Source organism: Dendrobates tinctorius, unplaced genomic scaffold, assembly GCF_039654945.1.
Source record: "Dendrobates tinctorius isolate UK_male_01 unplaced genomic scaffold, ASM3965494v1 ptg000133l, whole genome shotgun sequence".
NCBI classification, from domain to species: Eukaryota; Metazoa; Chordata; class Amphibia; order Anura; family Dendrobatidae; genus Dendrobates; species Dendrobates tinctorius.
In genome coordinates, this window is record NW_027361801.1 from 47,666,603 (window position 1) to 47,690,450 (window position 23,848).

Sequence of the window (23,848 nt, forward strand, 5' to 3'; positions counted from 1 at the left end):
ATGCATCTGGACCAGCCCCGAGATCAAGGCTTGGATCTCTTCTCTAGTTATGGACCTGATATCTGATAGTAGAAATGACTGCTCCTCTCTGATGACTTCTTGAGTTGCAGGGTTTGCATAGGTGCTTCTGCCTGGTAGCCTGATGTTACAGATAGCACATCTTCTATCCTTCCCTGCTTTCTTGCTATCCCTTTTGGGTGTTGCTTAAGCGGGTGTTCCCCCCTAGTATACACAGAGTACATGCCAAGTGTTTCTATGTGTGGGGTGAGGGCTTTAAGTGGGTTACTCACATGCCCCTGTTCAGAGCTAGCCTCAGCAGATTTCTCCATGTCCAAGCATACAGTAGGGCAACCTACAGCCATCCAGGACCCTATTTATACAATACCCATATCCAGGGCACCATCCGGATCTCTGCATCGCTGGATTTCTTCCGGCTTTCCACCGTGGAACACACGCTGGCTGCGACCCGGAAGTGCTCTGCCCGGCCTGCAGAGACATAGCGTGAAGCAGGTCCGCAGGAGATTCAGCGTGCCAGAGCCTCCCAGCAGGAGGAAACAGCATTCAACAGGTAGGCTGAGAGACCCCCACACTAGAGGGTGTCAGCCACAGACTGCTTAAAGGGAATCTGTCACCCCATTTTAGCGCTATAAGCTGCCGGCACCGCCATCAGGAGCTTATCTACAGCATTCTGTAATGCTGTAGATAAGCCCCACATGAAACCTGAAAGATAAGAATAACACGTTAGATTATACTCACCGGGGGACGTGGTCGGTTGCGGTGTGTGTCGCAGACCGGTCCGGCGCCTCCCATCTTCAAACAATGATGTCCTCCTCCTTGCTTCTCCCTCGGCTCCTGCGCAGGTGTACTTTCTCTGCCCTATTGAGGGCAGAGTAAAGTACTGCAGTGCGCAGGTACTGGGAAAAGTCAGAGGTCCGTCGCCTGAGCACTACAGTACGCTGCCCTCAACAGGGCAGATAAAGCACACCTGCGCAGGAGCCGAAGGAGAAGCAAAGAGGAGGACGTCATCGCTAGAAGATGGGAGGCGCCGGACCGCAACACCCATCGGACCGGACCGAACGCCGGGGTGAGTATAATCCAACTCTTTTTTTCCTTATCTCTCAGGTTTCATCAGGGGCTTATCTACAGCATTACAGAATGCTGTAGATAAGCCCCTGATGGCGGTGCCAGCAGCTGATAGGGTTAAAATGGGGTGACAGATCCCCTTTAACAGTGGGAAGGGAGAGGCTGTTCCCACGATCCTCACTGGGTCTGCTGGGTACAGCCAGTGATACGCCAAAGGTCTCGTCCTTCCTATCCTCACTAGGACAGGAAAAGACACTGGGGGGGAGGGTCGTTTTAACCCCTCATTGTTGCCTGTCCCACTAAGGATATCCTCCATAGGTGCTGTCAGGATTGATGACCTGGAAAAAAAAAAAAAGTTATAAATTGAAGTGCTATCTTGTTTGAGCCCCTTTTAGAAAGGCTGGCCAGTATGGGGGGGAGGAGTAAAAGATTCTGGGGCCGATTCAACAAAGCTTTTGCACCAGTTTCAATCAGCTCTGCTAAAATGAATGGAGCCGAGGTGGGGTGGGTCATGGCCACGCATGCTCAAATTAATCAAAAGTACCAGCCTTAGTACGCCAGAAATGTTACTCCAGTTTCTGACTACAGTGGCATTCCTGGGGCAGTGCACACTTATAGGGGAGGCACCAAATTCAACAAGTGGAAAGCACCCCTTAATGAATTTGATGTGCTCTGCTCCTGCAAGACTGGTGTAGCGTGATTGTGTCTTGATGAAGGTTTGCTTTTTCTTTGTTCATTGCCCCCCTTTTCCCCCCCAATGGCCAGATCTAGAATTACTGCTCATAACCTTTCGAGTAAATTGAGCTAAACTGCAATGCCAATGGGCATTTTTATTGGCTCTTGAAACCCCCTTAAACTGTAGCTTTTCAACAAACTACTGAGTCAACTTACTCAGTATCCCAGTGACAACCACCTAATTGATCTTTGGTCGGAGCATCAATATCCCCAGCCATCTAATGGAGAGGACAGAACAGGGTGTATTTGGCCATCTCAGTCTGTCCAATAATGACTGAATAGTGGCGTTGCTCACAAGCGACTAATACTCTGTTTAAACTGGAGACACAGGATCTCAGGTCTGTTGACCGGTGGGAATCTTAGAGGTCAGAACTCCACCAACCAATTTCCACTTTTGTAACAGATAGACATTAACTCATTATCAGAGGTATAACCTTTACATAAATGGAGGACTACACACCAATTTTTCCTATGTAATATGATGTAACTGATGTGCCGTTTTCTTACGGCGATATGCTAATTGTGAATAGAGCCGCTTAGTCATGTAAAATAACCACCTAATTTACAGCTTCATCCTAACAGTTCTAAAATGTGTGCTGTCTACTTGGAAATTAATTGACAACGAGCAAAGATGAATGCATACGTACACCAAGTTATTTTCTTCCTTCTCCCCATTATAAATCATAATTGCATAGGGAGACAAATACTGGATAGGAGCCGAACGCGTTGGGCCGCCATCACAGCCTTGATTCTCTAGACAGGTTTATTAGATTATCGAGGGTGGCATGTTCAGTCAACAGCAGAAAGGTATTGCAGATGGATTAGGGAATATTTATTAAGGAAGTAGCTGCCATTACAGGCAGATTAGAAAGACCAGACTCAGACAACTGCACAGTATTATCTGAAATGATGAAATATGGAGAAAATAAAAAGTAACAGATAGGAGCGCTTATTAAGGCAGTTCTGGAAAGCACACGTTTGGTTTTCATTAATAAATAATCCAATGATTGAAGGCAAGATGGCTCAGATATGCGGTTTAAGTAGCAGAAAATATGATTTCAGCCAGTTTTAGGCGATAGATCATATTAGCCGCATAGTGAGGCGTTCACCCTGGCGGTTTGCAGCCAGCCCCTTCCTTGTAATAAGGCCCTTGACTCATCCATCAGTCGTTGACAAGTAATTTGCTTAGTTCATGCAGAGAAACAGAAACAAATCCTATCTCCTTGTCAACAGGCGATAGTTCACGAACAGGGGACGGGAGAAGCTCAGGATTAGCAGAGTATCGCATGTCTGAACACTAGTGTGGACCCATCATTACAACAAGATGCTGCTCATGGATTTACAACCAAGCATGTGTCTCCTTGAATTGCAAGTTTTTTTTGCATTTTTCAAAAAAAAAAAAAAAAAAAAATAATGAATAAGCTAAAATATACAAAAAACCCAAACCACAAGTACCTGTAAAATCAAGGACTATGTCATCTTAACCACATGAGAGCCCCTGGAACGGCGCAGACACAGGAGGAGAGCATAGGCTTTATTATTTTATTGGCACCAAACATTTAGATCAAAAAGGGGTTGTCCTCGTAGTGGAAGTAATAAGTACATTAGCAACAACAGACTGGACTCAGACCCTACTGTTTGTATTGAAGCATATAATGAGCCTGTGCAAAGGTCAGTGTGCAGGAAGGCCGAACAGGGCAATTGGTGGATCCTGCTTTACCAGCTGCCACTGCAATCCTGCCTCTGCTGGATATGTAGCCTGCTGAGTACACTTCCTAAAGACTGGAAGCAGGAGTTAAAAAAAAAAAAAAAAAAAAAAAAAATCCCAGTGGTCACTTTGAAAAATACAAGATTACCACGTTTATTTTAATACAGCTTAAAAGGAATACATGAAAAAAAATGTAAAACAAAAGCCAAACATATTATACAAAAACATGATGTAAACTATTTGGTGCTTATTGACAACACATTCCTTTTAAGCCTTTAAATTTAGGGCTAAGTCCGGCTGTGGGAGATCATTTCTGCTGCTTGGCCTCTTCCGATAGCTGCTTTGAGACGAGATGTAAAATATAATGTAGGCTACAACTTTCCGTTTTGTTTCAGGAAATCACACACGTACGGTAGATTAGCAGGAGAGTTTTTAAGTTTTCCTGCCTGATATTAAAACGAACATTTTAACTCCTTCCCATCCAGTGATGCACCTGTACATTCCTCGTGGACTTTTTATGAAGTCCAGCCACATGTGGAGTTCATATGAGAATATTATTTTGATGATATACTGTGATATAGTATTGCAGTATATAAAACAAGGAACTGCAGATTTAGCCCCCTAAGTGGACTAAAGAAAAAAAAAAAAAAGTGAAAAAATAAAGTTTGTAAAATAAGAAAAAAGTAAAAAATAAATACAATATTTAAAATTTGAATCAATCCCCTTTAGAAATTAAACAAATAAAAATTAGCTTTTTTTTAATTTATGAGAGCCAATTTATCAAAATATAAAAAGTAACTAGCCAGTATGGTCAACATTGTAAAGCGGAAAAGAAAATTAAATACAAAAACGTCCCTGCAAAAACACAAAGTAGTAAAAAAGTCAAATGTTATTAAAAACATTTCTTAACTACAGAAAAAAGACAAGCCCTAAAAAAAACAAACAAAAAAAAAAAAAACATATCTGAAAAACGTTGAATACCTCCAGTACAGAGGCCAGGCAGTGTCCATACAGAGACTCCGTCGAGGCTGCTGCTGGGAGTTTTTTTTTTTTTTTTTTAAGATTTTTCAGAAAGGGAGGGGTTACATTACTGATAACGCAAAAAGGATGATGCACAATTTTATTGAAACAACTTTTGTAAGAACTTGGCTTTGTAGTGGAGAGGCACATAGGTCTCTAGCTAGGTTTCTGTGGTCCTTACTGTGTCATGATTAATGTCCACAGGCCTATATCTCAACTGGGACCAGGGACAAGAGGCTGTCCGGCAACTTTGTGAAATAATAGGACTGCATGAGCTAGCTGTAATCCTTATGCACCTCTACAGATTCATAGAAAAAGTCATTAAAGGGAATCAGTCAGCAGGTTTTTGGTATGTAAACAGAGAACATGAGGTAGGGATTACAACACTGAATTAAATGATGTCTCACATGTCAGGCTGTGTGCTGTTTACTTACACTGAAGGTTTAATCACCTAGTCATTATCACTGGCTGGACTACATCATGCATGCTAGTCTGACTCTGCCCCCCCATGTCATAAGCAGCTCACTGTCTATAGACAATGCAAATACAGAGTCTGGTCTGGGCAGCTGTTTCAGTTCTGCTGCATTGCCAAATCAAAAAACTCTGTGCCATAACTGCTACACCAAGTAATCTAAGTGATACATAGTTGGATTCAGGGTCTCCTTTGCCTATATTATGCTGCTCTCAGATGTGGTAGTAAAAACCTGCTAACAAGTTCAATAAGCATTGGGAAGCAACTTGCAGAAATACTTTACCAAGGGAAGGCAGTCTCTTCACCTGCGAATTCCCTGGAGTTGGGAGCGTTCTAGAGACATAACTCTTCTTCACAGCATACTGTTGCAGCAAGACTACATTGTTAACCTGGAGAGTGTTGTACCATTCTGGACAGAGGGAATTCCAAAGTACAAGAGACATCATACCAGAGTGATCGGCAACCTCAAAGTATGCCTGAAAAGAAGGAAATGGTTATTAAAAAACAGATCTACTCTTTCATGTGAGTAGTAAAATAAAAAAAAAAATAAAAAATAAAAAAAAAGCACTAAAAATGTAATTTTCTGATTATGCACTCATTTTAAGCACTTCATGACCAAATTTTCATTTTTGTGTTTTGGATTTTTTCCTCTCCTTCTTACAGGAGTAATAGCTTTTTTTATATTTCCATAAACATAGGCTTACATTTTGCTGGAAGAGATGTAGTTTTGAATGACAGGTCATTTTACCATATAATGTAAAGGGGGAAAAAAATTGTGCAATGAAAGGGTGAAAGAAAACAAAGCAACTGAATCATTGTTTTTAGGGTTTGGTTTTTTTTATAGCATGCAAACTGCAGTAAAAAACAGCAATGGGATTCTACAGGTCAGTACGATCACAGCTATAGACTTACGGTATAGTTTTTGTTCTTTTAAGTGAAAAAAAAAAAAAAAAAAAGAAAAAAAAAAGCTTTGGAAAGGAAAAAAATAAACCTTTTTTTTTATCATTTTCGGAGACGTGCCTTTTTTTATAATTTCCTGCTGATAGACCTGTGTGATGATGGCTGTATATTTTGTGAAGCGAGCTGTATTTTTTATTAGCACCATTAAGGGGTACATTTTTAGGACCAACGCAGTGACAAAAAAACATCAGTTTTCTTTTTTAATTCTTGCAGTTAAATAATTTATCATTGAACTTTTGATAAGACGCGGGTTCGGTGTGCGATTCTGCATCAAAGGCAGAGACATATCATATGACTTCAATGTACTTCATGTGTCATGAAGTGTTAGGGTATGTGCACACGTTGCAGATTTGATACACACTACCCTGTTCACAGGAACTAGCACAACTCAAATAACATATACCGCAAAAAAACACCCCACAATTCAATTAAGAAGAGGAGATCAGTGAGTTTTTAAAGCTAAAAATCACATTTTATTAAACAATGAATAAGAGTACAGAGTATATACACCTAAAAGGCTAAGGGTATGCAAAATAACAGACTATCAGTGTAAATTAATCTCCGTGGGTCAGCAGTCTATTAACCGGGGCGGCAGACCAGGGCAGCGGTTTCACTCACAACTTGTAAGTGTAATCTTTACTATGACATTACGCATTCATTCATGACTCTTTTGGCAGGACACTGTTGTGATGCACTTGTCTAGTTGGTTGGGCGCTTTATGTCATTAGAGCTCTTATTTGTGTGCTCTTTTTTCACCTGTGTGTGGTAGCAGGAAGCATTGCATACCCTTGGCCTTTTAGGTGTATATACTCTGTACTCTTATTCATTGTTTAATAAAATATTTGATTTTAGCTTTAAAAACTCACTGATCTCCTCTTAATTGATTTGTGGGGTTTTTTTGCGGTATACGTTGCAGATTTGCCTGCAAAATTTTCTGTGCAAATTCTTCGTCTCTTGGCAGAAAACGCAGTTAAAAATCTGTGCGTTTTTGATGCGGATTTTCATGTGTTTATTTAATCCGGATTTGTATGCGTTTTTGTCAGCTAAATAAAGATATATTATTTAACAAACAAAAAAGAATTGTGATGCCATTTCCTTGTCCAACCTCTTCTTTTACATACTCTATTGAAGAATGGAATCCACTATTGGATTGGTAGTCGTGGGCCAGATGAATGGCCACCAAGGTCTCCTGATCTGACCCCCTTAGACTTTCATCTTTGGGGTCATCTGAAGGCAATTGTCTATGCTGTGAAGACATGAAATATACAGCATCTGAAACAACGGATACTGGAAGCCTGTGCTAGCATTTCTTCTGCGGTATTGCTATCAGTGTGTCAAGAGTGGGAGAAGAGGGTTGCATTGACAATCCAATACAATGGGCAACACTTTGAACACATTTTATAAGTGGTCATAAACTTGTAAATAACTCATGAAAGAAGTTACATTAAAAACAAGCACACCATTGTTTTTCTTGTGAAATCCTCAATAAGTTTGATGTGTCACATGACCCTCTTCCCATTGGAAAATAAGTTGGATCCAAAATGGCAGACTTCAAAATGGCTGCCATGGTCACCACCCATCTTCAAAAGTTTTTCCCCTCCCATATACTAATGTGCCACAAACAGGAAGTTGATATCACCAACCATTCCCATTTTATTTAGGTGTATCCATATAAACGGCCCACCCTGTATAGATCTATAGATAGATGGATACATATATCGATAGATAGATGGCTAGATAGATAGATAGATATAGGATTAACATCACGAGAGTTACGATTAAGAACACGTGAGGGATATTGGAGCCGCCCGTGATGTGGATGACGTGGACGGTTTGAAATCGCTACCTAGGCATTTTAAATTGAAGCATAATTGTAATCCTGCTGATCTAAAGATTTGGGGGATTGATCGGATCCGTTTGGGAGGCTGAGGTGGTGTTGCTGTACGGCTTCTTACACATCGGGAATGTCGGTGATTACGGTTTTGGACACGTTAGCACCGGTGGGCTTAAATGAGCAATTAAGTTTCTCTTTTTTATAGCTTTGGATTTGTTTTTAATGTGTGTGTGTTGTGTCTCTTTGTATTTTAGTAATCTGTTTCATATCAGTGAGTATGTCTGAATATCTTCCCCTTTGGACCCCTGAAGAGTCTTCTGATTGGACAGGAGGAATGATTTTTATCAAATCAAAACGGCATTTGAAGCATTATATATATTTGTATCCGAAAAGTCATTATGATGTTCTTTATTCTATTTATTTTTTAGTATTTTTGCACTTTGTTTCTATGCACTTGATTAAATAATTGGTATATGCATGTTCATTCGATTACCTTATATATACACTCACTGGCCACTTTATTAGGTACACCATGCTAGTAAGGGGTTGGACCCCCTTTTGCCTTCAGAACTGCCTCAATTCTTCGTGGCAGAGATTCAACAAGGTGCTGGAAGCATTCCTCAGAGATTTTGGACCATATTGACATGATGGCATCACACAGTTGGCGCAGATTTGTCGGCTGCACATCCCTGATGCGAATCTCCCGTTCCACCACATCCCAAAGATGCTCTATTGGATTGAGATCTGGTGACTGAGGAGGCCATTTGAGTACAGTGAACTCATTGTCATGTTCAAGAAACCAATCTGAGATGATTCGAGCTTTATGACATGGCGCATTATCCTGCTGAAAGTAGCCATCAGATGTTGGGTACATTGTGGTCATAAAGGGATGGACATGGTCAGCAACAATACTCAGGTAGGCTGTGGCGTTGCAACGATGCTCAATTGGTACCAAGGGGCCCAAAGAGTGCCAAGAAAAAATTCCCCACACCATGACACCACCACCACCAGCCTGAACCGTTGATACAAGGCAGGATGGATCCATGCTTTCATGTTGTTTAGGCCAAATTCTGACCCTACCATCCGAATGTCGCAGCAGAAATCGAGACTCATCAGACCAGGCAACGTTTTTCCAATCTTCTACTGTCCAATTTCGATGAGCTTGTGCAAATTGTAGCCTCAGTTTCCTGTTCTTAGCTGAGAGGAGTGGTACCCAGTGTGGTCTTCTGCTGCTGTAGCCCATCTGCCTCAAAGTTCGACGCACTGTGCGTTCAGAGATGCTCTTCTGCCTACCTTGGTTGTAACGGGGGGCAATTTGAGTCACTGTTGCCTTTCTATCAGCTCGAACCAGTCTGCACATTCTCCTCTGACCTCTGGCATCAACAAGGCATTTCCGGCCACAGAACTGCCGCTCACTGGATTTTTTTTCTTTTTCGGACCATTCTCTGTAAACCCTAGAGATGGTTGTGCGTGAAAATCCCAGTAGATCAGCAGTTTCTGAAATACTCAGACCAGCCCTTCTGGCACCAACAATCATGCCACGTTCAAAGGCACTCAAATCACCTTTCTTCCCCATACTGATGCTCGGTTTGAACTGCAGGAGATTGTCTTGACCATGTCTACATGCCTAAATGCACTGAGTTGCCGCCATGTGATTGGCTGATTAGAAATTAAGTCTTAACACACAGTTGGACAGGTGTACCTAATAAAGTGGCCAGTGAGTGTATATTGTGTTAGATATGTGCACTTTGTTATATAATTATTGCACTATTTAATCAGTGGTGATTGTTTTACACATGATATTATATGTTTGGATACAATTCTATTATCCTCTTCTACACATCATGTTTCTAGGGTGATTACATAATTTTGTTTTAGATTTAAAATATATTTGCTGCATTTATATGTTCCAATAGCGCTTGTTTTTCATAACGGTAGTGAAGGGGCGTTTCTTTACTCCTGGTCACGTCTTGGCACTGGAGATCCCTAGTGCGCATGTCCCCTGTGCGAGAACAGCTGGAGCGCCAGTTCCGTCGCCGTTTAATGACCTGTGCGGGTCAGTGACGTCACCGGGTAACCCGCATTGCCATTTTGGCGCCTTCAGCTGACGCAATTTCCGGGTCTTGCCTTCCGGTGACATGCGCCGATTATGGCGATTCTCCACAGCTGTTGTTGGGGTTTATAAGGGACATGGACAGATCACATCTCAGCCCCCTGACGAAACCCACACAGGGGTTACACGTGTGACGCACAGTACAACTATGGGCATTGCAGTATTCTGCTCTGCCCTCAACAGGGCAGAGCAGTGCGCCTGCACCGGAGCCACAACAGGCAGCAAAGAAGAGGGCGTCACCGTTAGAAGATGGGAGGCGCCGGACTGCAACACACATCGGACCAAGACCGAACTGCCCCCCCCGGTGAGTATAATCCAACTCCTTCTCTTTCAGGTTACATCGGGGGCTTATCTACAGCATTACAGAATGCTGTAGATAAGCCCCTGATGTTGGTGCCGGCAGCTCATAGTCGAAAAATGGGGTGACAGATTCCCTTTAATTAATCTAATGTGATTTATAGTGTTTGCTGTGGTAATAAGACTTGGATTATGTTATACGATACATTACACTTGTTACATTTAAATTGACACTGCTACAGTTATCACTAATTTACCATTCTGGTTATACTTGAAGCACTGTCACTTTATTGGGATTTGCATATCCTGTTACCTTATCTTGCTAGGTTGTGCTGCTTGTTTGCATGTGGTTTGCTGCACCTGAGTCTTTGTCTTACTAAAAACCCTGTCTATGATATGACTTTTTCTTATGTCTGTTGTTTCGGTGCCTTATATTTATTAGTCAAATAAAAATTCTGATTTTACTCTTCTTTGGTGGATGTGGTAATATAATTCTTTGTGAACACATGCATCGTCCGATGGGAGGACTAATGCCCCATCATCATAGTGTGACATCATTCATAGCCGAATGTCAGCAGAAGTCCCATCAGACGATGCCTAGCTACACAGACCCACAGACACCTGTACACAGACCAGCACGTATTCACCGCCCACACACTCTTCCTCCTCCCCCCTATCTGCAGCGTTTCTCGCACGCAACTCCGCAGCAAAACCGCAAATCTTTTTACACCTGAGGCTTTGCTGCGGATTTGACTGACTCAATGGAAGTCAATGGGTGAAAAAACGCTGCAGATCCGCAAAAAGAATTGACATGCTGAAAAAAAAAAAAAAAAACCTGCTGCAATTCTGCGTGGATTTTTCTGCAGCATGTGCACACCAATTTCCCATTGACTAACATGGATTGCGCACTACACTGCGGATTTGATGCAATTCTGCACGTCCAAAAACGCTGCATAAATGCATTAAAATCTGCAACGTGTGCACATAGCCTTAAATGCCGCTGTTGGAGATTGACAGCGGCATATAAAAAGTTTGCGGCAAGTGTTTTCTGTATAACAAATTTGCCTTTAAAAAAAACTAGCCAGGTGATCTGTAGGCGTTGGTATTGTGTTTCTCTAAAATACAGAGTTAATGATATATGTGTGGTTATGCTTTGTAGAGTTAAAGGGATACGGCCAACTAATGTAATGGCATATTGTTAGAATATGCCTATACTTTACAACTAATAAGGAACCCAGCTCTGGGACTTCCACCAATCCAGTGATTGAAGAGGATGCAAGTCTTGGTGGGCTCTAGGAGGTTGAAATCCCACTGATCATAGTGATGGCATATACTAGTGTATTGTGTCTGACAAATTAAAGGTCAACAGTCTGTATCAATATCTACTGAAGGCCTTTTCTTACTTGGTAAGGGTAATCTGTTCTCTGCTCAGGTTTGCCGAAATATCGAAGTCTGGATTTGTGCATGACCCGTACACGCAGAGGAGGTAAGGTTATTTTTGAGAGCCCTGTCATTTCCAGCTTCTGCAATGAGCAAACTTTGGTCTCTATGAGGAAACAAACAATGTGGCATTAGTCATAACCAACACATTCAATAAAAGGCATGATGCAGCAAAACACATATATGCCTGAAATAAAAGGAAACTGCAACAGCTGTAAGACTTCTAGAGATATTGTCTAAATGATACAGCTAGAACTACTAAAACTGTGAGGAAAGCCTTATAGTCACGCATCATCTAGTCTATCGAGATGTGAAACGCTTCCCCTATTTTCTTATAGCATCATATATTTGGGGAAGGTAATGTTTACCACTGGCCACCAAACATTCTAACTTCCCCCTCTGATAATATGCTTTGAGATGATCTTAAAGGACGTGGGTCATCAATAGGAGATTGCTGGTGCTCCAACATTCCCTTCAACCAGCTGACTGTTTCTATATACAGTAGCTGCTGTCAGAAGATATACAGGGCTTACATTGGTGGTGGTCCAACATGGACATCGACAAGTCAATATCTACTCTGGCAGAAGCTGTAAAGAAATAATCTGAAGAACTTACGTTGATGGTGGTCCGACACCCCCATGGGCCAGCCAATATCTGGTCTGGCAGTTGAAGAAAATCTACGGAGCTTACTTTGGTGGCTGCTGAGTAATATAATTTATCTCCTTATGGATTTGTTATCCATATGCAAGTCCTGGAAGTCCTACCCTTACATCCTATATATCAAACAATCTGACTAGTCTGATGTAGAGTTCTTGTGATCACACCAAAATTATAAAATAAATCCCAAGGGCATTATTTCTACAGTTTCGTACATATACAATAAAGATGAGAGGTGTTCGTATGACAGTTCCTGGTTTCCTCTTTACAAAAGGGGATGTGGCGCCACCAAAAGATTTTGTGCCGAAGATAAAATTAAGCCATCAACCACAAAGCAGCATTTTATTGATTGATCGCTAGGCAATGATTAGGAACAAATCGAATAGGAGCCGAACCATAGCCAAAAGCCGCTACACATTAAACACAGCCGTGGTGTTCCGCCCTGTACACCGCTTACATCCGGTCGCCACCACTGTTAATAACAGCTGATTGGTGGGAGTGCCGGGTGTTGCTTATATTGATGAATGACCAATCATCAATATCATAATAAATTGACAAACCCTTTAATACTGACTGTATTTAATAGAAAGTGAGGTGTAATTAAAGGGTCACTTCTATTACTGGACTACAAATCATTTCATGCAATACTATGCAGGTGGTGTATTCAGTATGTAATTACTGGGAGTTACACACAAACTTGCTTATCACACTTTATGCAGCAACATAGCTATGGGGGTCTATTCACTTATATCAGTAGTTTGATCGTTCAAAACAAGAAACATTAAGGGGTTTTCCCACTACTGGACATACCGAGCTTTATCCATTCAGGATCCCAATTAAAATGTAATCCAGTTGATACACCCCTCCCACAGGGGCACCATTCTAGCAATATCACCACTGTCCCATGATGGGCGACATGACTGTCATGAGGGGCCGATGGGTTATGACAGTCAAGGGTCTGCTGCTGATCTGAAGGGCCACAGTGTTTTCATCTCGGTCCTCGAGTGAAGCTTAGTCACAGGCTGAGCTCAAAAGGAGACCAAGATTTTCACTATAGAAATATATATCAAATACAATCAGTGTGTGATATACAGGGTGATTATAAAAGATTCACTGGGTTTCAAAGAGGTATATTTCAACAAGCATTACGTGCACCATAGTGAACAAAAACTCTCCAAGTCTAGCCCATAATGCATACAACTGTTCTGTGTGTCCTCCTTTTGTTAAATGACATACCTATGCGGCAATCCAGGTTGACCCAAACACACTGCGGCATGTCCCCATTGGTGGTCATTAGAGTGGCGGTTACGCAGGTCGGGAACTTGTCCAGTGTTGATGGAAAAGGCGGCACGTACACAATGTATCTGACAAACCTCCAAAGGAAGAAGTCACACTGTCAGAATGGGAGACCTTGGGGGGGCGCATCTGAAGAGTACCAAGTAAACACTAGTTCAGAGCCCAATCTACCAGTTTGGGAATTCATTGCTAAGCTAGGAACGCACCTTTGAATGTCAATGGGGAGGAGGGGAGGAGCTCAGTCTTGCTGGAAAATGAAGTTTCGGGAATCAATTGCCAACTCTGGAAACAACCATAACTAACATATCAAGGTATGATGTACCCATTACACTCTTTCAGCAAAAAATAAAAAAGGGCCTGTACACCTTTGCTCGAGATTGCACAGAAAACATTTACTCTCAGAGGATCGCTTTCGATTTCCACAGTGGCATTGGGATTTTATGTTGCCCATATTCCGACTCTTCACCCTTCCACTTAAAAGGGGTTGTGCCATGAACAAAAGTATATTTTAACCAACAGATCTTAGAATAAAAATGAACTTCATAATGTAATGTGTTTAAGGCCAGGGTCAGACTTGCGAGAAACTTGGAGGAGTCTCGCACGTCAATATCCGGCACTGCTGCCGGCACTCGGGAGCAGAGCGTGCAGCTGCATAGAAATACATACAGCTGAACGCTCCTGTCCCGAGTGCTGGCGGCAATGCAAGATATTGACATGCGAGACTCCTCCAAGTTTCTTTCAAGTCTGACCCTGGCCCCAAAAAATGCCGATATAATCTTATAAATGTGCCACTGTGTAATGTCTGTGTCTGACCATAACACATCTCCTGGGCAGGGGAGGACGCAAAAGAGTATACAGACTTTACAGCAGGGGATCATAGCTGATTCTTTCTTTGAGGTAAAATATTGTTTAAAAACAGGAAGGGAAATGTTTTACCTCACAAAAAGGATCATTTGTGATCCCCTGCTGTCCTGCCTGTATACTCTCTTTTGCTTCCTCCCCTGCCCAAGAGCTGTGGTATTATCAGACCATGTTCCTGTACGGTCAGACACAGCCATTACACAGTAGGGGCAAATTTATAAGATTCTCGGCAAAAAGACATTTTTGTTTGTTTAAAACACAACCAATAGTGGAGTTTATTTTTATTCCAAAATTTGTTGATTAAAATATACATTTGTTTGTGCCACAAGCACTTTTAAGTGGAAGGTTGCCTCATCACTGAACACTAGCCAAGAGGAGAATTCGTCATCTTCCAATGCTGACTTAAAAAACTGCACAGAATACGTAGCAGATGTCTGGGTCAGCTGGCTGTAAATGTTGCAGTAGTTGTATGCGATATGGTTTCTGAATCTTACAGTCCGCTAAGGAATGACAAGTTCGCAACGTGTTCATTTCTGTGGGCTATGTGCTAAGGTCGCTAGAACCCTCGGTTGCCCGGGACTTTTACATTAGCATCCTGTGTCCTTAAATTGTCAATACCACCACAGAACGCTCTGGTGACCAGATGGGTCACATTCATTCTGTCTTTGGAAAGCTCACCGCATGGTATCAATTGATTAACATTTCTCATACTCTAACACAAAATGCCTCTCTCTTGCATAGTCACCACTTTGGTATCTGATGCCGCCTTGTCACCTGGTGAGTCACAAGTGAGTCTGCACACGCGAGTTACAAACAGAGATAGATACACACACCAATGCACTTGAGGTATAAGTTCTATTTTGTCACATTTATATTATTTAGTTTAGCCTACATTCGTAAAGGTTCAGTCTGTTGAATTCTAAATTTAACATGATTGTTAGAAGCCGTAAAGAGAAAGGAAAAATTAAAAAAATGACAGACTTTTTTTTGTCAAAGCATTGCGTATTAGGGTCTTAGGAAACACAAAGCAAAAATACATACACAAATGTAATTGTAAATATATATATCAATTTTTTTTCACCACTTAAATAGAAAAATAAAATGAGAAGAAAAAAAAACCCACAGAGCGATAGATATCCCTATATCAGTGCATGCTTCATATCACTCTAATCATATTGAAGTGGACATTCAGGCTTCCAGGTCATTCACCACGCTATGAACACAGTAAGATAATAAAAAAAAAAAAAACTAGCATTTTTTTATGGGCATTCCAGTGCATTATATGCTAAAATGAATGGTGCCACGGAAAACTACAATTCTTTCTACAAAAAATAAGCCAGCATACGTCTAGGTCAACAGAAAAATAAAGAGTTGTGGCTATTGGAAAAGGTCAAGGACCAAACGAAGGACAAAAAAGTCACTGGTTCTTACAGGGTTAAAGTCCCAAACCCTGTTTTGCCAGAAAATGTATGGCATGTTGTATTCTACAACTTTAATATGCAGTGATAGGGATCTGGAGTGTTTATATTTATGGTATGTATTTTTATTAATAATTTGTCAATCAATGTAGATTTTATAATCATCTGTAAAATCTAATACAGCAAATATATTTCAATTGTACTTAAATGTAATCTGTAATAAAATATGCATTGGATTTTACCAAAGATTTGTGTCAAAAATCTGTTTTTTGTAATTTATTTAATTTTTTTTTTTTTTTTTTTTGGGGGGGGGGGGGGCACCTTAAATTGTCAGATGTTTATTATTTTATAAAGTTTAAAAAATCACTTGAGCTCTGGATACAATATGCTTTTATATTTATCCCCCAGGATTCTCTAGAAGCCCTAAAAAACTGCCAAAAAAAGCAGATCATAAATGTAACAAAATAATAAAGTCTGCCAAAAATCGCTTGTAAAAAATGCCATCAAAAGCACTTGAAACAAACAAGATTGATAGTCTTCTGAAAATAAAATTTTATATATATATATATACACACATATACATACACACACACATACACACACACTATTGTTTAAAGTGTCACATTTTGTCATTTTTTTTATCAGTTTACATGTAATAGGATGATCTCAAAAAAGTGACCATTAAAAAAGAAAAAAAAGCCAACTTCTCCCAATGCAAGATGGGCATTATACAGTTAAATAGCCCGAAGAACCAATAGATATAGTCTCTGAAGTTCACAATAGTGTATAAAAGAAAAAAAAACCTGTCTGCTTTTCATCCTGTGAAGGGAAAAAAAAAAAAAAAAAAAAAAAAAAAAAGAGCAGATAATTTTAATCCTTAGGCTACGTGCACACTGTGCGGGTTACAATCCGCAGCATGTCAATTCTTTGTGCGGATTCCGCTGCGGTTTCACACCTTGTCCATATGAGGTGTGAAACCGCAGGACTTTTGACCTGTGGATTTACCTGCGTTTTTTTACAAATCTGCGGGGACAAATCCGCAGCATCTAAAAACTACGTGTGCACATAGCCTAACGGCATCAGTTTTCATGCATCAAAAGATTTTAATATTTACAAGACGAAAAAAAAGTTAAGATCTGCAACAGAACTGTAAAAATCGGATGCTACATGGTTGATCCGTATGGGATCCAATTTTTTTGTGCATCCAAAGACTTTAATAGTAAAGTCTGATGGAAAATAGGAAAGACAAGCATGTACAGCAATAATATACAAGCGGGTATTCGGTCCTTGTAAGAGAAAAAAAAAAAAATCTCAACAGCATGATTTACTAACACTGCTGTGAGTGCTGTCTCGTTTCATGAACAGAATTCAGCCTGACAATACGGCTGTGTGACTGAAGCCCCAAGATGATGCAGGAGAAGCTTGGCCAATTCTGTATTTTTTTATATGAGATAATCACGGATGGCAAAAGCTGATAACACAGACCCAACGCTGATGAAAATCAGAGGTTTTTTTTATTTTGTGACGTCTGAATGAGGCCTTATGCATCGCCACTGAAGCAGCAAAAATCTGTCAGAAATATGTGATGTTGATGGTTTTGATCTCCTGTGCGGAGTACTTCAATGTGTCAATGTACAAGTTTTACAAAAAGTAGCAAACTGTAGTCCACAGAACACGTTGTGACAATCTGGCTAGTGATTTCAGCATTAGGAAGTAAAGGGAAGGTTTCTATTCATTAGGCCGTGATACAATAGAATTTTCTTTTAGCCGCAATTTTCCTAAAACGTTTTTTTCGACAGAAAAATACATATTATAAATTGTGTGAACACGGCCACACACTAATAAAGCGGAATTTAAATAAATACAGTATTGTGGATTGGCAATCAAAAGGATTCCGCTCTCTTTGCAAGTTAGATTTAGTAGCAAGATATACAACTGTGAAATAAAAGTGAGCGAAAACTGCCCACGTGTCCTGTTCGCTATGGCCGCCACAAAAATATCATACTTCCAACAAAAAAAAAAAATAAAAGACTGCAGAACATGGTATACGTAATATGTCAAAATTGGTTTTATTTCTACGTTTAAAAATAAAAGTGAACTAAAATTCATTAAAAATGCACAAGGCCAAGAACAACAACAAAAAAGAAATTAATAGTTGACCCGGTCAGAGCATAGCACGAGTTTCATCATAAGTTCATGTATTAGAGACAGGACGCTACACAGATAAAATACGGCTTCAAGAAAAACAGTAAGTGATACAGTGGCTGCAGGAAATATTACAGGGCCAGAAGGAGTCAGAACGAAGAGCAGGCAGACCCCACGGCCCACGCGTGTGACATATATATAGCCGTCCTCACAAGAATTTAACTAGTTCAACACAATCAATATAATCAAGGGGTTTCTCCAAATTCTGTAAATGCAGAAAATGAGTTGACGGTCAGCACCTAAATATGGTGGGCGGCCGCTGGCGAGGAGTAAGACACAATATAGAGAACTTGCACCTCCTAATAATCAGGGTTTTATTGACAAACAACAAAAGCGCACGGCATAGAGGAGAACGGATGAACTATGCCATTTTACTGAGGTACAGAATATCTCTACGACCTCTCCGTCAGAGTCGGCGGTAATACAGGCCATTATCGGGGCTCGTGGTACCACAAAGTGTAAGGGAATGTGCACACGCTGCGGATTTGGCCGCGCGGATTTTGTAAAATCTGCAGGTCAAAAGACCTGTGGTTTTGCCCTGCGGTTTTTCATCTCCACAATGGAGGAGATGGTAAACCGCAGCGGAATCCGCAGAAAGAAATGACATGTCATTTCTTTCTGCGGTTTCAAACCCGCAGAAAAATCCGCACCGTCTGCACTGCGGTTTTATATTCCCATAGGGAATAATGGTACTGTACACCGCAGCAATAACTGCTGCGGACCCACAGCGGCCGGAACTGCAGCAGAATCCGCAGCGTGTGCACACACCCTAAGAATACAGCAACTGTATCATAGAGGATACTGGGACCCAGCGCTGGCAGAATATAGTGACAGAGCGCTGTCTAATTCACTAGAAAACCCTGGTGACCACACCGCGCTCTACAAACCAGTAACCAAAGGGTTACATCGCTGGGTGATGACATCACTATCCTGGACTATGACATCACAATAGGGAACATTGCTGGGTGCTGGGCTGATGACATCACAACCAGAGTTGCCAACAGTCCACAATTCGTAAAAATTGGGCACTTTTTTGTCAAACCCCAGAGTGCGACGCCACTGCCCCCCGACACACACCCGGACTCACCGTCCACACTGCCCCCCGACACACACCCGGACTCACCGTCCACACTGCCCCCCGACACACACCCGGACTCACCGTCCACACTGCCCCCCGACACACACCCGGACTCACCGTCCACACTGCCCCCCGACACACACCCGGACTCACCGTCCACACTGCCCCCCGACACACACCCGGACTCACCGTCCACACTGCCCCCCGACACACACCCGGACTCACCGTCCACACTGCCCCCCGACACACACCCGGACTCACCGTCCACACTGCCCCCCGACACACACCCGGACTCACCGTCCACACTGCCCCCCGACACACACCCGGACTCACCGTCCACACTGCCCCCCGACACACACCCGGACTCACCGTCCACACTGCCCCCCGACACACACCCGGACTCACCGTCCACACTGCCCCCCGACACACACCCGGACTCACCGTCCACACTGCCCCCCGACACACACCCGGACTCACCGTCCACACTGCCCCCCCGACACACACCCGGACTCACCGTCCACACTGCCCCCCCGACACACACCCGGACTCACCGTCCACACTGCCCCCCCGACACACACCCGGACTCACCGTCCACACTGCCCCCCGACACACACCCGGACTCACCGTCCACACTGCCCCCCGACACACACCCGGACTCACCGTCCACACTGCCCCCCGACACACACCCGGACTCACCGTCCACACTGCCCCCCGACACACACCCGGACTCACCGTCCACACTGCCCCCCGACACACACCCGGACTCACCGTCCACACTGCCCCCCGACACACACCCGGACTCACCGTCCACACTGCCCCCCGACACACACCCGGACTCACCGTCCACACTGCCCCCCCGACACACACCCGGACTCACCGTCCACACTGCCCCCCCGACACACACCCGGACTCACCGTCCACACTGCCCCCCCGACACACACCCGGACTCACCGTCCACACTGCCCCCCCGACACACACCCGGACTCACCGTCCACACTGCCGCCCTGGCCCGCTGCCCGGCTCCTCCACACCTCCCCGTACGGGTCCTCGTTGTTCCACAGCGGCAGATAGTGCCCGCGCTCCCCGCTCAGCGGCCTGTCCGGTGCCCGCAGCTCCAGCCCCTCGGGGGCCGCCTCCTCCCGGCCGGCCTCCAGCTCCTCTATCCACACCAGCCCGCGGGCCACCTGCTTCTCCAGGTAGCGGTAGGAGCAGCGGCGGACGATAACGGAGCAGCCGTAGCGCAGCCGGTTCCTGTGCACCAGATGCCGGAGCTCCGGGGACAGCAGCCAAGTGTCCTGCTCGGCCCCGTCCCACAGGGTGACGTCGTAGCCGTAGCCGGTGGTGTCCGCCAGGTACCGCTGCACGGCCAGCACGGTCACCGGCACCGGCTCCAGCACCGCTACCCTCAGCCGCAGGGACAGCTGTTTCCGGGTGCGCTGCAGCCAGGAGCCCGAGGCCTGTCCTGCTGGAGGACTGGGGGAGCGCCGGGCCGAGGGACCGGGGCTTCCTGCATCAAACTCGGAGAGCGGCTCAGTCATGTCCGCCCCGCTGTGTGCCCGGAAAGCTGAGTGAGGACCCGCCGCCCCGAGCCGCGGACAGCCGGCAAGTGACGCGCAGCCAGGAACATTTGAAAATAGCACGTAAACTCGGGACGTGGCCAAACATCCCATAGCCCTGGGTGACGGACACCTGCAGTGCTGTATGGAGGCGGGATGCGCGGCGGGGCCAACCATCAGCAGCGGTCTGCACGCAGTGATGGAGCTACACGTCAGTCCTGTGCACAGTGCAGCACTGGGGCCGGGGGCGCTGTGCCGGTATACGGTGGGCGGGAAAGGGACAGTGAAGAAAACGGCTGGTCAATTCTGCGGGTTGGAAGCTGAAAATGTAGTATTTATCACGGCTCCATAGGAAAGCATATGAGTTCGGTGTTTGTGGTCGCTTTTCTTTTTTCTCTTGTGTTAATCGTTGACTTTTTTTTTGCTTTTCAGTTGTTCATTATGGAGCACGTGTTACATGAAGAATTTTGTGCAGATCCCTTTATTTTTGTAGCACAACAGAAAAAAAGGCATATATCCAATGACTCCGGGCTGGATGGTGGGGTCTGAGTACAGATACCACAAAGAGACACGACTGCAATGGCAGTGAGGCCCAGAGTTTGCCTTTCTGGTAAATCCTCTTAAAGGGGTTGTCCAGGCTTTGGGGTACATGACTACGGTCATCCTATGTGACTGCAGACAGGGCCGGGATCGGGCAGGAACCCTCTGTGCGTCATGTGTCGACTAGACATGAGCAGCTGGGTGCGTCTAGTCGGAATGTGGCCGGAAATATAGAATTCACATTGCCATCACACAACTGCCACCACAGAATCCTCCTCTGCGAGGATTCCCAAGTCTGCAGACACATAGAGTGATTGCAAACTTGTACCCCAAGGCTGGACAACCCCTTTAAGTGGCATCCTGTGACATTGGCCTACTTACTAAATGACCAAGATGTTCCCTCCGGAAAGTGACACCTCCCAGGCTGTCAGCACACCTGGTAAATCCCCCGGGTTTACCCCGAAGCTTCTTGGACATGAGGCTGCCATTAGGCCAGGTTCACATGTTGCGTATTAATGCAGATTTTCGCGCACAGATTTCTAAATGAAAATCCGCAACTTTTCTGCATCTAGAATTACATCGTATTGTCAGCACTTATCAATGTGGAAAACGCTACAGATAAGAGAAGCTGCTGTTTATTACAAGCAGATCCTGCACAGAAGAGTATCTCTGTGTCAGTATTAGGCCGACAGCTGTCTACGGTGGATGTATCATGGCTGCCAACTTTTACAGAACAGATAGAGGGACAAGCTTTGCTTGGCACTGTGTGGCAAATTTTGCTACACCCATCTACAATCTCTTATTTCCCTGACAGGAGGAGAAGTCAGAGGGGGCATAATAGCAGTGAGGGACATGGACCCAAATCTGGGATTGCGGCCCTATCTCAAATGGTTGGGACGTGTGGATGTCATTTTTGTTCATTCATAGTTGTAGCAGCCAGAATTTTCCTATTTTTACATAAACTTCACTATACGACATCTTGATATATTTGTGTCTGTAACACTGTGTTCACATGTCCTGATATTTCCGGTACTGGAAAAACCAGTACCAGAGATATCATTGTACTTGTCTGTAATACTTGTGGCAACCGTGTGTACCGTATCAGTACCACATGTACCGGCGCCTGGTGCTGAAGACAGCTTTCATCATTCTCCCCTGCTGGCACTGGGATCAGCACTAGCAGGGAACAATGTTGAGAGTTGTATTCCACTGATAACTGCGAGAACATGGGAGTATTAATCAGCCGCTGCCTGCCTTTTTGATAACCAGTCAGGCAAAACTGACAGCTGTGGGCAGCAGTCCTCAGCTGTCAGCACTGGCAAGGTTGGTTATGAAGCATAGAGGGGTCCTCACACTGTTTTATATTATTTAAATAATTAAAAAAAAGCATGGAGCCCCCCCATTTTTGACAAGCAGACAACTGGGGGCTGGTATTCTCATGCTGGTAAGGGGCCATGGAGATTGCCCCCCCAGCCTAAAAATAGCAGCGTGCAGCAAAGAAAAGGCACATCTATTAGATGCTCCAATTCTGGTGCTTTGCCCACTTGCCCTGTAACGGTGGAAAGTGGGGCTCATATTTGTGGGGTTGATGTCACATTCGTATCGTCAGGTGACATCAAGCCCACAACTTAGCAATGGAGAAGCATCTATAAGACACCTATCCATTACTAATCCTATAGTTGTATGGTAAATAAAGACACAGCCAGAATAAAGTTCTTTATTAGAAATGACTAAACACAGTTTTCCATTTTTATTTAAAAATAACAAACACAGTTATACTCACCTAACAGCTCACTAGCAGAAAACCCTTTTATGCTTAAGGGTTCTTTTACACCAACCGTGTTTTTGCTGGCTGTTTTTGCGGCCCCAATAGATTAGTCGCCCGCAAAAATTAGCCTTGTGCCGTACGGTCATGAGGGCCGTATTTGCGGTCATGAAAAAGATTGAGCCTGCTCAATCTTTTTCACGGCTTACAGACACAGCCCCCATTGAAAATCAATGGGGCCGCAAATACAACGGAAGTTTGTTTTTGCGGTGCACTGTCACTTCCAGTTTTGCAGAACGTTGTTTTTTTTTTCCAATAATTCTTCCATATTAACCTGAAAAACTGCCATCCGCAAGTTTTTCGCTGTCCGTTGTTGCGGCAGACCGTGATAATTGCGGCGGTACGGCCCACAAAAAACCCACTAAGTGTAAAAGAAGCCTAACTCGTGTAAAAGCAGTTAATTAATTGTCCTATAGATTTTATGCCAGGGTAAAACCGTTTACTTTGCTGTTTATTATGCCTCATTCATGATCTGCTTTGACAGTCTTGTCAGTGTATATTCAGGTGTGCCTGCTATTCAAATCTATCACTATACATATATCTCTTAATCCCCTCCGCTGTTACCTTTGTATTAACCCCCTCAGCATCATTCCAGTAGCCTTTTCTGTCAGCCAAGAGAATTGTTATGAATTAATACAAGCCAACTGGCCCTCTCTTTCCTACGTAACGTCTATTATAGGGTGAGCCATCGCACGAGAGGGGGGCCCATTCTTGCAATCTTAAGGTGGCAACCTCCACAAGTAGGTAGGG

General features: G+C 43.7%; 1 protein-coding gene across 2 annotated transcripts in view; it reads right to left on the bottom strand.

Annotated features, from left to right (window-relative positions):
- Nucleotides 1–20,953, bottom strand: part of RADX (RPA1 related single stranded DNA binding protein, X-linked) — a 96,495-nt gene extending 75,542 nt beyond the window's left edge. For both annotated transcript variants that reach the window (XM_073543627.1, XM_073543625.1), the window contains exons 1-3: nucleotides 20,166–20,953; nucleotides 11,626–11,768; nucleotides 5,302–5,494 (exon numbers count right to left, since the gene is read on the bottom strand). In XM_073543627.1, coding sequence (XP_073399728.1) covers nucleotides 5,302–5,494; nucleotides 11,626–11,768; nucleotides 20,166–20,910 — 1,081 coding nt within the window. In that variant the 5' untranslated portion in view covers nucleotides 20,911–20,953. The remainder of the gene's footprint in view (nucleotides 1–5,301; nucleotides 5,495–11,625; nucleotides 11,769–20,165) is intronic.
- Between the last annotated feature and the right edge of the window lie 2,895 nt (nucleotides 20,954–23,848).